At 30.3% G+C, this 15,529-nt stretch overlaps 1 protein-coding gene across 2 annotated transcripts in view; it reads right to left on the reverse strand.

Annotated features, from left to right (window-relative positions):
* Positions 1 to 711: 711 nt before the first annotated feature.
* LOC118203484 (cytoplasmic polyadenylation element-binding protein 2-like) overlaps positions 712 to 15,529 on the reverse strand; it is a 282,238-nt gene continuing 267,420 nt past the window's right edge. For both annotated transcript variants that reach the window (XM_085813802.1, XM_085813803.1), the window contains 2 exons: positions 13,456 to 13,637; positions 712 to 7,712 (listed from right to left, as the gene is read on the reverse strand). In XM_085813802.1, the coding sequence (XP_085669928.1) occupies positions 7,485 to 7,712; positions 13,456 to 13,637 (410 nt within the window). In that variant the 3' untranslated portion in view covers positions 712 to 7,484. The remainder of the gene's footprint in view (positions 7,713 to 13,455; positions 13,638 to 15,529) is intronic.

Raw genomic sequence — 15,529 nt, forward strand, 5'->3', positions numbered from 1 at the left:
CCCAGTTTCAGTTAGAAAACTCTCCAAGAAGGTAAACAGCTATAGAGTGCGCTTTGCCATAATAAAATTATCCAATCCAATCGAATATCAAGCAAGGCGCAGTGTATGATGACAAATGTGTAACTACATTGTTTTGTCATCTACTAGCTATTTGGCTCTGGCATTCAGCATAAACATGATCTATTCCATGGTGCCCTTTGACCACTGTGGCAGCACGTACGAGTCAGATCACTGACATGTATTTGAGCTCCAGTATTCAGCATGGATGCCATTTGTATTACTGATCTTCCAACAACTTGCCAGAATGCATTACCTGGATAATCTATAAAACCAGCCATCAGTGATATGCATTTGGCCGGCTCCCATGCGTTTGATGAGTGCTGCTATAAGCAACCATAATATGTTCATTCTAGATGTTTCTGAAAATTAAAGTAATTGCCAATTCAGAGCTAGAATCATCTATCTGTGCTGCACTGACAACTACTCTATTTAAGTTACTAAAGTTGCTATATTTATATAGTTTAATCAATTACAGTACACTTAGAAAGCATCAACATTTGTGTATCTACTTTTGATCAATCACTGCAATCTGCTTGGAAGAGTTAACTCTTTTCCTCTTGGTGCTGTTTTAAATATTTTAATTATTCATACTGTATGTTAATCAAATTGTACTTTGTTATGTACGGAAGCTTAAGAAGTGAGAAATCACAATTATTGAAAGTTTTGCTGTGCTTTTATTAGAACTACCAGAAATAACCTGTTACACAAAGATCATGAAAAGACATGTAGTCGAGTGATATTAAATATTAATAATACAAACATGAAAAATCTTGAAACTAATATGCCTCAGACGGCAAAAACACAGAAGTACCAAAAACTTGAAATAAATTATAACATTTTACAAAACTGTATCATACAATTGAAAAGTCACTTTGAACAAAAATATGATTATTCACTCATATTTTCAAAAAACCAGCAACAACTTGGTTTTTAATATCAGCAACAATGTAATTTTACTCAAGAAATCTCCAAACTCTCCCACATTCTAATGATAAGTCTGGGAACATGTGAAACTGATCGTAACCCAGGCAATTCAATACCATTTTTAAAGAAAATATTACTGCTATAAAATTACATTAAAAAATCTGATCATTTTATCATTCGTTTTTAAATAAAATTAAAATGTATTACTACTGCTTGCATTTACTGAATTTCTTTCTTCATTTTTTTAATTGGATAGGAATTGGATTTTGCAACATATGGATGAAATAGAAATAAATTACAGCTCAGGCATAGTTTTACAATCAAGGATGTATGATTTAATTCATACTATTTGATGCAATTTGCAAAAATTAAAAATTTAAAACTAATTATAAATAAGATGAAAATTGTAAACTGGTGTTAAAAATCACATCAACCCTTATAGAAAAGACTATATTTTGAAAATCAGTTTATTTAATTAAGTCATGAAAATCAATACTTAACAAAGCATTAATAAATCATTATACCTAATACACAGAACTCAGCCAAGAATACATTCATAAGAAATATTTCATATCCTATATTTTTATCACTTGAGGGCAAAAGGAACACAAGCTAATATGACTTTAAAAAAACAAAATATAATTAAACTCTTATAAATTTCAAACATATATAAAAATCAAACAAGTATAACAAACAACTAATTATTAAATCAAATTTACAATAAATAAGTAAAAAGTAAGTAAATAAATAATGTTAAACTTTTTTCAAAAATGTAATTGACTTAATTAATACTCCAAAACTTAATATAATTTATATAGGCTAGAAAATAAATAAAAAAAAATATAAAAAATAAATCATCTGAAACAAAATAAAATTTAAGCATTGACAGTAATTTTATCTCAGAGTTAATAGTCAGTCTGCATACAACATTAATAAATATATTTTTAATTCTGACTCTTTAAATTTGTGGCATATATATAAAAAATGTTTGAGTAGGCCTAAAATCAGAGGTCTAAAAATTAAAATCAAATGTTTAAAAAAGAGAGGAAGGAGATCATACAAAAATTTAAACAAACTGACTGTGACTGCAAAACTAATCAACAATTTTTTTTTTAAATTTTAATAACCATGCTGCAGACTTTTAAATCAGGAAAAATAAATTTTTCTAATCTTAGGAAATCTAAATATATTAAATCAAATGTTTAAAAAAGAGAGGAAGGAGATCATACAAAAATTTAAACAAACTGACTGTGACTGCAAAACTAATCAACAATTTTTTTTAAAATTTTAATAACCATGCTGCAGACTTTTAAATCAGGAAAAATAAATTTTTCTAATCTTAGGAAATCTAAATATATTATCATTAGCAGAAAAGCTTTTGGCACTACTTACATCTATATGTTTAGTAGTGGAGAAGGTTTGCTTGCAAATATTACTTTATAAATAAATTTTTGAAATCAAACACTGTTATGCATGTTAAACAAAATTGAAAATAATTACAAAGTTTTGGTTATGGGATGACACAGACATTGAAATGTGGCTATGATAAATAAATTTTCAATTAAATATATCTAAAATATAAGGAGACTAGTTTGACATATGATACATTAACAGGAGGTAGAGCTTACCATTAGCATCACAACAGAAGGTTAGGAAATTATCACAGGCTAATGTCAAAGCAATCATAATGTCGGTGGGTTTCATAGATACTAAAAAAATATCTTTTTTTCCTGTATATATATATATATATATATTTTGCCTTAGTTACGACAGTCACTATTAGCAGACCTCTCTCAGCACATCACTATGAAATCTATGGCCACAGCCACAGCAACACAAAAATAGTTCTGAAAAAAAGTAGCATCAAAGGGATGCAGATAAATAATTTTAAACACTTAAAAACAGCATTTTTTTTATGAAGTCCTTACATTTTGGAAATGCGTGGACTTCTTTTTTTTCCTACAAAAAATAATACTGGTAAAAATTCCTTTAGTATTAAAAAACTATAGATATGGCAGTTATAAATAAGTTATTAAAATTAAAAACTAACTTCCAACTTTTCACAAACATCAAAAGAAAAATATGTAGAGGAAGCAGCTAATCGCATCATTTTTATAGCTTCCTCTCATAAATCTTCAAAAATGAGTATGATACAAAAATTACAAAGGAACACATTTATGACAAGTGGAGACATTTCATGCCTTCTTTTCCACTTTCATGCTTATTTTGCAGTATTACAAAAAATCAAAGAAATTGTACTTGGAGCCTTTTTTTTTTTTTCCTCACCAACAGCCACATAGGAGAATGGAGGCTGTCAACCTCCGTCAGGAGCGGCTATCCGTCCCTGCTTTCTTCTTTTTGTAGAACACTTCTCTTTCTTTCTCTGCAGTCCAACTCTGAATCGAGTTCAAAAATCTACTAAAATATCAACTCGAGTAAGGGTGCTTCAGCGAAAAAGGGAAGCTATAGGCTGCAGGAAAAGAGTACACATAGCACCGTCCACAAAAATAAAAATTATCCCATCCAATACAGAGAAGTGCTCTAACAAGATCTTTTCAAACTATGCACATGTACATACGCATATTTAGAGAAAACCACTACATGGTCAGAAAAATACAAAATGTGAAACATTATAAATCTTAAGAAAATGTAACATTAATTTACAAAGGTTTATTAAAAGATATATTAATTATTCTGGTGTATTACTCTCTAATACAATAAAATGTTTTAAAAAGCTCTCACTCTCTTTTTTTCCTCTTAACTTTACCACTGGGTTAAAAACATAAGGATAATAAAAAAGGATTATTCAATGGATTTAATAGTCATGGCTAAAAAACAACAAATGCACACACATTAAAACATTCATAAAAACCATACAAACATACTAGCACTGGAGCAAACGTCTAACACGTCAACATACAGTGACACTCGTTGAACGCTTTAGACATGTTGCTATCCATGCACAATAATGTTTCAATAGCATATTTTTTTTGTTAGTCCAAATATTGATGCAAAAAATCCTTCCTAAATTGCAGCTTCAATGGAGCTAGTTCTAGCATAAAGTATCTTAAGGGCCATCTGTAAATGACATGTGTTACAAAAAAGCAATAACTCATTCTTTTAGTTACAAAAGATTCTATAGAAAACTCTAAAATAAAGACCTTTTGACAAAAAATAAGGTCTCAATATTTTAGTTAAATGTCATTTTATTGCACATTGACACTTTCCCAGCATATAAATATACTTTGTACATCTCAGAGACAAAAATAGAATAAAAAATAACAACTCTGTGGTAGCAAGAGAAATATCTACATACATCAACTGTGTAAATACGTTAATATACACTTTAATAAGTCATAATAAATAGATTCCTTCTGACACTGATTTACATCAAAAAATAATTTCAACAACACAAGTATAGGTATTATCCTATATAATCTTATAATAAATAAACACACATATATGTATACCATATCTGAAAATATACATATCTCATTTTTTATCACTTAAACAGACACTCTTTTATAAACATATGCAATTCACAGATGACCCTCTAACATAGAAGGAATGAAAGCTATTCTCTCTGCTTGCAATGGTTTAAAAGTCTTTTGTTTTGTTTCAAATAATTTGCCTAAAAAAATCTGCGCAATATTAATTTGAACATTTAAATGTGGCACACTGCATTGCAATGCAAACATGGATGTCTGATATGACTAATTTTTCAGTACCATTAATTCTTTTCTCTACCATAACTCTCCACTGTAATATGCTGCTGAAAGATGTTTGACAATATATTAAATGCTATATAAGAGTAATGTATGAAACCCATATCAGAATAATGGGTTTAAAACAGTCATTTTCAATAGCAATAAAATTTAGAAGAATAAATTTCTATGCAACATCTAAAAAACTGGAATTTTAACTATTGAAAAATGTTTTCTGAGCAATCTGCATTATCATTATCATTAGTTAAAATAGTTACTTAAAGCTCAAATATCATACAGTGATACTTTGGAAGTAAAAGCACACCTAATTCAAAACTATTCATCTACTTATCTATTATTAAATTTCAAGTTCAATACTAAAAATCTGAAATTTATCCTATGAAAAAGTATACCCAACTGGGATGAAAGCAAATTTTACACCTGCCTTCATAAAGATTCTATCTATAAAATATTTTCTAACACTTCACACTTACAAGTTATGTAAAATTAATTAAAAGTCAGAGATCTTTGAATAACAGTTATGAATCAAATACATTACTGTATTGCAGAATGTAAAAATTAATGAAATGGTAAATTTTGGTACTAAAAATAACAAATGAATTTTCATTAAAAATTATTTACAGGAATATGTGTCAATTAATATAAGTGTAGCAATATTACATCGCTGATGCTTTCAGATTTTCTGATAAAATATTTATAATTTGCATACATAATGCAGTCTAGGAAAGAAGTACAGTTACATTTTAGATTCAGAAGTAATTTGAAATATAATTTAATAGAGAAGAGTATATATATATTAAATATATATTTATATATATATATATATATAATTATTTACATTCTATTTTAAAAATAATAAATACTAGCACTCTTAAAGAATACTAGAAAATCCATATTAATTTCAAAATTTTGAATAAGCATACTTTTATTTCTCGCTCAAAGTTTTAAATATCTTTAACAATAAAATTGAAAAATATTTGCCAAGTGTTTTTGACTAGATATCCACTCAAGCAACATTTTGAATCTGATTGTCCCTAACCCATATAAAAACCGATGAGGGATAACACTGACACAAAAATTTGCTTTGGTTTATAATATATACAGCAAGGATTATATTAAAAATACACTATGACTTTAATACCTGTGCTATACAAAAGCAAAAATTTTCCACGCTGAATAAAGACATCATGAGAAAAAAATAAATTACTTCTATCATATATCTATATTTAAATAAATGAACTTTTTTAATTCATCAAGATTTATGCAATATCATGAACTATAATGCTACAAATCACAAATCACAGCTTAACATTGAATTGCACAACAGTTTACACCACTTAGTAATGTAAAACAGCTAACGGCGACTGAAATATTTTGGCATACTGCTGGGGAAAGTATTGAGGTACAATTAACTTGATGGATATTATGAACTAGGTATTCTATTAAAGTTTACGTCTAAACCAAGGTAAGAGCAAACAGTTTTAACTACAATTTAATATTATAGTTAATAATAATATTATGGGACTGTGGTTTGAAGGTAAAACATATGAAAGTGCTTATTGGAATTAAATTTTATATTTTACTTTAAAATTTTGAATTTTAATCTTTATGACTTGTCAGTGCATTCCACTGTATACTAGAGACTAGAAAACTGCATATAATATATAAAACATATATATAAAAAGAGAAAGCTTTCTACAAATATAACAAAATCAAAAATACTATAAAAACGTCTTGCAAGTAATTACAACACTGCATATTTACTAAAATACACAGTAAGGAGTCTAACAACAACAACAGTAATTTATAAAAATCCACATATTAAACACTGTACTGAATAGTAGTTAAATACGATTCATTTTCTTGACACCTTCATGTACAATTAGTCATCATACTATACATGCTCATTCTTTCAATATGTACACACCAAAACACACATCTAAAAAATACTTTTAAGTATACAGTGGAATGCAAATTTTTCTCTGCCATAGTACAGCAGTATACATTAAATATTTAGAGCTTTGATGTTCTTTGGTAAAGCATAAAGCAATTTTTTGCTGCACTGCTACATACATATACATCACATTAAAATAAATATATTTTCTAAATAATGGCTATATTATCTTTATAAAAGACTTGAAAGACTACTAGTTTTGCTGCCAACACCCGTATCCCAATTAAAACATATTCAGCAGAATCTGTTTAAATAGATAATTATAAGGAAATAAAACAATAAATAAGATTTTTTTAAAGTTGATTTCTGTATAAAATGCAATGCTTTGCCCGGGAAAAGGAATTTGGCATCATAAAAATGCATCAATGAATAAAAATTAGGTTCAGAAAAATGATACCTCTGTCACTATTAAACATACAGTTTAAAAAACGTATCTAAAAGGTAAGGCTTTAATTATTGCTCAGATAGGATGAGAAATCTGGATTTAGAAACTAGTGCTATATATAAACGGGACTAGCTAAATGGTAATCAGATCCAAATTTCTAAGGCAGCTATTTGGAAAAAGGGGGAAAATATTTAAATATAACTATATAAAGTGAATTACTCCTAAAGAATACACTGGCCAAATATCTTTGATGGCATGCAGCACCACTGCAGCATCAAAATAATTATGTTCCAATAATGTAAACATGTAGGAAAAATTCCATCTGGAAACAGTCTAATACCAAGCTGTCAAGAATACTTTTGAAATCGACACTAGCTAAAAATAATTACAAAAATTATTTAGCTGTTAAAGAAGCGACACAGAATGCAGAAGTGAATTAACACCACCGGAAAGGTACTGCCCGAGGGCGGTCTGCGCCTTCCTTGACCAGAGGTTTATGGAATTCACGTCCAGGACGTGAATGTATGGCAGCCCAGCAATGTTCACAGTAGTACTGCAAGCAGGTGACATTGGCGCAAAAAAAAGGGGCAAATTTGCCTCCACAACGGGAACCTTGACATTCATCACACATCTGATCATCCAAAACATATGGCTTTACTTCCACCTATAACAAATGAAAGTATGTTTTTTGTACAAAGGCAACAATTTACTTCCACATGTAAAATCAAAATATATTATTTGAAATACTAAAGGCTGGAATTATTTTTTGTTTTCATTGTGTGATCACTAAAGCAACAGTATAATGTTTAAGTCTATAACATAAAAAGAAATGGTAAGTATTTATTTTTAAATATCATTTAGTTGCAATATATAAACAAAAAGCAGAACTGTAGCACTTCTAATATATAATCTAGTTATTTCACATCTATAAATTCTAGACCCAAAACATTATTATAGTTCAAACAGAAGAGTTTTCTGGACATGAAATTTTAGAAGATTCTTATCAAGAAAAATTAAAAATAATGAAATAAAAAATTACAGCACAGATATTATTTTCAACAGAATAATTTTACAGACCTATTATATTTTATTATAGTGTATGACGATAGTTTCACAGAATACAGAGTTTTCCATTTCAGTTACTTTCATGAAAGAGAAGACATGCATATGTAGAATACAAACAGAAATTCAAGATTAAAGAGTTATCAGACACACCCCTTTTTCGAATGCCACTTATTATTCCATTTAAAGCAATGGCTCTTAGAAATAGAGAAACTATAATTTTTTGCTACCACTACTAATATGAATGAGCAAACCATTCATAACAAATACAGTAAAGTCATTAAAACAAATAACAGTTTTTGGTGCTACCTTTTATAGAAGCTGAAATTAAAGTTTAAAAAAAAATGTAAGGTTTCCTTTAGTTCACTAACTAGTTATTTTAATTTTGGTACCTTTGCTGAATTCTCTATTCCCTCTCGCATTTCCTCACTAGGATGCAAATTAAGTGAGTGATAGAGAGTGTTTAAATGGGTGAAACAAATAGTTTAGACAGAGTGTGATTTCTCTAGTATAGTGCACATTTGCTATTTTTGTCCTCCAGCTGTTAACTTAGTAATGGCTACATATTCTGACTGTTTAGTTAGTCTATCACCGGTGTAGGTTGCTGAGTCAGCCTGTTAGGTTAAATTAAAATGTGAAGTCTAGCACTACTTTATATCTTTCGAATGCATCATTAAATTCACCTTAAGTTCACACTGCAAGTAGTCGGTGTTTTTGTGAACATGAAGTCCATGCCTTTCTGTTACAGAGCTGTAATAAATAAAAGGGCTATTTACACCCTTTCCCTCCAGTATTAATTTCTACACCTGTGCAAGAAGTCATTAGGTCACACTCTAAGATCTAGACACTTTGTATAATGGGGGGGGGGAGCTAGACCTTATAAAATAATAAAAACATGAACAATGAAGTACTTAAATAAAACAAAGAAAAACAGCATATATTTTAATAAAACTCCAACTTTTTCTCATTTTAGACAATTAATTACATCAGACTCGTATAAAAAGTTGCATCTGAAAAAAAATTCAATGCGATTTTGCAATAAATCTCTGGTTGTTATTTTTTGTAGCAACAAAAATTTTAATTTTCTTCATCTTAAGATCTGCAGGGATTTTAAATAAAAATCAGCTGCTTAAATGGGTATAATTATTAAAATGGGAAAAACAATTTAGGGCCTCGAATAATAAACATAATCCATCCCATGATGACATTTATAATATGAATTACTCATTATGCGAAATGATGTTTACCATGTTAAGTTACTAGGAAAATAATTTTAATCCATTTTCGAGCCCGAGCCCCAACCAAAAAATTTCAGAGAATATTAAAACACCACTAATGTTGGAAATGCTAGGAATTTACTAATTTATTAGTTATCAAAAATACTTACATCCTTTATCTATATAAACAGTCTCACAACTTTTTTCTATACAGTTTGGCATTGGTCTTTGAAGTCTTTTACTGGAGATGAAGGACTCGCTTGTAATTGACTTTTTTGGGGGGCTTCTCTTCTTTTTTACTATGGTTTAAAGTAGCACATGGCATTGTCAATTAACAGATCAGTCAATCTGTTTATCTTAGCTTATGTGAGGTGCCACTGCTTGGTTGTAGCCTGAATCTCTTTCCCTTTCTTCAGAAGGCACTCGATGATGGTTACAGCCGAATACATCGCGGAGAAAACAACGCAAGGTGAAAACGTAATGGAGAAAATAAAGCAAAGAGAAATCATTGCAGTACTAAAACGACATCGTGGTACAAAATATCATCGTCGAAAATAAAATGGTTAAAAAATTTCGCAGTTTAAAAACATCGTTGTCGAAAATATCGTGGTAAAAAATAAAGTACCCACAAAATCATCGCATGATGATAGCATCACAGACATGTGTTTTTCAGCTGTAATAATTGTAAATGGATCTTCGCATAATGATTTGTGAGTGCAAGATGGAAAGAAAGATAATTTTTACTTTCATATTTTTATTAAATAATAAATTTTTTAAAGACAGAACAAGAAATCTAAACAAAACAAGAAATAGTTTTCACTATAGCATCTGATTAAAAAAGTGAAGAAAATAATCTCATAATTAGCTTAGGAAATTTTTATAGGTAAAATCATGCAGTTGCTTTTATCTTCATTTTTCTATTCTTTTTAGATATACTTTTCATGAAATATTACCAGCAAAACTTTATAAAAAATAATTTATTAATGACTTTTGTTATTTAATTATGTCAGTTTAAAATTCTATTAAGTGCTATAAGTTGCATTAATTTTCTATGCTTAAGTTTCCATTTTACATTTTCAACAAATATTTATTAGCTAATAAAAAATAATCCTTCTTTCCATCTCGCGCTCACAAATCATTATGAGAGTATCCTTTTACAATTATTAAAGCCTGAAAAACGCACATTTGCAATGTTATCATGATGCGATTATTTGTAGGTACTTTATTTTTACCACAATATTTTCAACGACAATGTTTTTAAAGTGCAAAGTTTTTTAACCGCTTTATTTTCGAGGACGATATTTTGTACCACGATGTTTTAGAACTGCGATATTTTCTCTTTACTTTATTTTCTTCGACCATGTTTTGTTCCACGACGTTTATGCCTTATGTTGTTTTCTCCACTACGTTTTCATCCGCAATGTTTTTGCCGCGATATTTTTGGCAGACACCCTCGATGATTGCAGAGGAACTTTTGCATTCTTCTTGTACTCGCAGAAAGAAACTTCCCTCTGGGCTTTTTTACATTTCTGCTCAAGAAGAGCTTGCAGTTCTTTAGTGGCAATACAACATTAAGAAATTTGTTTACTCCTCTGCTTGTTGTCTTTGCTTATGTATTCTTTGCATTTATCCATTTCCAAAACAGAAAATAAAATGGATTTAGCTTCACAATCAATATGTAATGATATTTGTGACTGGTTTAATAATGTGGGACATTTTTCAATCCATTTGTACTTTGTTTTGTGGGATGCTTCATTTTGTATGGCCCACTGTATTTTTTACCACTTTAAAGCACATATTTTAAAAGATGTCTGTGAAGGCAAATTTTGAGCCAAACTACATTTTGCATTTGCAGTCCATAAGTCTCACAAATTTTTAAAGTAGTTAAATGGTGAGTATTTAAAATACGCACTATAACCCAAAGAAGAAACACATTCATTATAAATTCACAAATATTATTGATTACATACGTCCCATCGTCCTTCATCGTCGGATATATGGGAAGTGAATGATTGTATTTGTTCCTCTGTAGGGTAGGGTTTATTTTTTATCAATCATGGTTCCTTCAATTAACACATAGATGACACATTTTATTTTTTGTTCAGTAATAAACTTTAATAAGAAATAAACTCCTCTTGATTAGATAATAACATAGGTTACCATCATTTGGGATATAAGTTCAGCTGTGTCCCCGCCGGACAAGAAAACAATCCCTGCATAAAAGAAGAATGGCGACGATCCTCCAGCTAAGAATCTGACATCCAGGAAGAAAAGTCCCCTATGCGTTCCTATTAGTACAACATATGCTCTGTACCATATGAGCCTATAAGCTATTTATCTGTTCTGCATCATGTATATTCATTAGTATCATATCTGTCCTGCATCAAATGATTTTAATCATACTAACCTGCTCAGTGGCATGTGGCCTTTTTTTTTTTTTTTTTTCTTCCTCATATCTGATTTGCATCATACGTGTTCATTAGAACTTAAACTGCACTGCATAATGTATTTCATGTATTTCTATAAGTATTATATCTACCCTATGTCACGTTTTTAATTAGCTCTATATTTGCTCTGCATCATGTGTATATACCAGCATCATACCTGCTCTGCATAAAGTACCCTAATATTTATTTGTATCATATGCTCCTATTTGTATTATATCTGCTTTGCATCATGAGTTTCTATTAGTATAACATATGCCCTGTACCATGTGTATCATATTCATGCTTGCATCATGTGTTTCTCATTAGTATTATCTATGTCCTGCATCATGTGCTTTTAAATAGCATCATCTCTGCCCAAAGTCATGTGTTTTTATCAGTATTATAGTTGTCCTGAATCATGTCTTTTATTTAGCTCTATATTTGCTCTGCATAATGTGTATATACTATTAACATATTTGCTCTGCATCATGTACTCCTATCGTGTTAGCCTAGGTTCATGCACTATGAATTGTCTCCCCATAAGTATTATTACTCATATACTACCATCTGTTTCATATGTAAACCAAAAGTTCATTGCTAATAATTATTTGCAACTTATGTTATTATCTGTCTTAAAACTGCCCTGCATCATGTGTTTTAATTAGTATACGCGCATGCTTTATATCTGGCAATGTTACACGCATGCTTTATATCTGGCATGCACCATGTGTTTTCACTAGTATCGCAGCTTTATCTCTGCTCTGCATCCTGTGATCTTACCAGTTTTATTACACGTTTTTATATGTCACATAGTATTACATCTGCTCAGCATTATATGTTCTAACAGCATCACATGAATGCATTATTAGTACTCTACTTACTCTACTTAGTAGTCTGTGAGTATGTTCTGTGTATTTTAAGTGTGTTGTTATGTGTATTATGTCTTACATTATTATGCCACCTCCACCCCCCCCCTTTTTTTTTAGATTTCCTGTAACCACTGTAATCCTAAAACTTTCAAATGTCATACACATCACTTGTAATGTAGACTATGTCAACCGCCCTTGTATGGCCATGTAACTTTCTCATTAAGATTCAAATATACTCCCGAGGCAGCCTGATGAGGCTCCAGGGAGTTGCTGCCACTAGATAGTGGAGGACGCGGGGCATATGCCTGTTTACCTATGTTAAACATCAGGCGCCCTCGTCCTTCGTCACCTGTCCTCACTGTCTCTTTCGTTCTCTTTCATCCCCCCTTTTTTTTATTGCTTCCAACAAACCAGCCGGCGATTGGCAGTAATTAGTCCCATTTCTCTCGCCAGGCTTTTTCCTTCTTCCCCTTGTCGGACTATGGGCATTACAACTACACAATGATTTTTAATATAATACTACTTAGTGACTGTCATTATACTAAAAATTTAATACAAAATATCAATGAAACAGGAATTGTGGTTGATTATATTCATTCCTTGTTATATTTACATTGGCTTTCTAAAAATTATACATTACTCACTTGATAAATGAAAATAAAATATAAAAGCACTTTTTTATTACAGAAAACATAAAAGTAAAATTTACATGAGCGATAAAAAATTAACACAAATGAACAAATCTTTATATAAAAAGGTACTGGTTTTAAATCACAAATTAAATAATAAAAAGGGAAAAGTTATTTTTTTTATAAAAAGAAGACTTCACATACTCTTTTTTCAATGTCCCCATGCTGCAGCTGGACAAACCTTGCACTAATTGCTGCAATGTAACTCTGTTGATTTGAAAATGCCACACGTCCAGCGCCCTTAGGGTATTTCAGTTCAGGATCAGTATCAATGCCAGCATAACAAACACCCCCATACAGACGATCCATTATCATAGCTAATTCAACTACAGAAACAAAAATTCAACATATATTAATGTGTGAGAGGGAAAAATCAAATTTTAAATTAATAGGTACAGAAATTAACTCAGCATTGAATACTAATTACACACTGAAAAGTATGAGCTAAGTTTAAACTTCATTAATGTAGAAATATCACACTTGTTAAAATGTCAACATATATTTTAAGCATATGTAAAGAGACTACAAAAGTAGAAACGTTTTGAAAATCAGGGTATAAAATTGCTGTTTTCATTAATTAGACTAACTGGTTCAGGGGTTAATTAGTTGAAAATACATTATGCAAAAGGTAAAGTTTGCATATATGGATTAAATCCAGTCAAATGTAAAAGCTTTCAAATACTTCCAAAATCTTTGATAAATTAGTTCCCATTTCTTATACTTTTTTATTAAATCTAACTTGAGAAAAAATACATTTTTATGTACTAGAATTGCTTTTAATTGAAATCTCAATTTCAATTATTTTAATACTTTAAGGTATGCATCCCACACATTTAATTTTTTTAAAAAAACTTATAATTTGATTTAGAAGTTTTAGATTTTTATCAGATGCTTCAACTTTCTCAAAATAAAATAGTGTCAGACATATTATTTCCATGCAAATATGTTATTTATGCTTTGTTTACACAATCAAATGTTTGCTTTATTGATTACATAAATATAATTATATAAAATATACTTTGTTGTAAGTTCATTTATAATTTCAATTATAATACAGAAATTTCTTTATATTATACTTTTAACAGCATGCATTATTATACAGATAATTTCCTAAGCTAAGAAATAAAAGCCATTTTGATATTGAGCTTCAAATTGAAAATAGGTTACAGTAAAACCTTCCTATAGCAAGTCTAATTTATACATACTTAATTTATAGCTATAGTGAATCTACTTAGGTATGAAAATGAGATATAAAAAATTTTATGGATATGAAACTTTAAAAAAATATTTTTCATACTTTTGTCCATAATTTTTGCAATTTCAACTAAATAATAATTAGTAATACATAAAATTATCCATGTGTATGGTGTCTGGATTGATATTCCATCAAAGTGGAATGATCATTCTTTTACTTTCACCTTCATTCTTCTCTGCACTTTGAATAAAAGCTATGCAAATAAAACTGTAGCACCCACCTTTTGGGGAATAAAACACACAATAAGGATACACCACGTCATGAACATAATCATCAAGGTTACACAGGGGCGCATCCATTCACGGGTTGAAGACTTTCTATCACAACCTTTCACGCCTGACCTCAGGCCAACTGAAGTCATGGTTTACATTGATAAAATTAAGCCTGACAAGGCCCCTGGCATAGATTCAATTTCGAATCGCATGATCAAAAACTTCCCCGTAATGTTTATTGTCTGGATTACGGTCCTTATTAACTTAATGCTCAGGAGAAGCTATTTTCCCGACTGTTGGAAAACTGCAGCTGTCGTGCCCATTCCAAAACCGGGACAAAATTTAAACTTACACGTCAATTACAGACCAATTAGTCTGCTCTCGTCTCTCTCAAAAATCTACGAGTATGTCTTGATTAATCGCCTGAATGAATTCTGTCGAGATCAAAATTTGATCATCCTGGAACAATTCAGCTTCCGACTTAAACACTCCACTGTACACCAGTTATTACGTGTAGTGGAATTCATTCACGAAGGCTTTCGCAAGTGAGAGAAAACTGGTATCGTCTATCTTGATGTAGCCAAAGCCTTTGATAGGGTTTGGCATGACGGACTTATCTACAAGCTCATGCGGCTTGGTTTCTCGGCTCATTTCATTAAAATTATTAACTCGTACTTGACCGGGCGAAGTTTCCGTGTGCGAGTTAACCACGAATTCTCCACTCCCCGCCCAATCTATGCCGGCTATCCAC

Source organism: Stegodyphus dumicola, chromosome 3 (genome assembly GCF_044657685.1).
Source record: "Stegodyphus dumicola isolate Sdum_Otavi_A_Nest chromosome 3, ASM4465768v1".
NCBI classification, from domain to species: Eukaryota; Metazoa; Arthropoda; class Arachnida; order Araneae; family Eresidae; genus Stegodyphus; species Stegodyphus dumicola.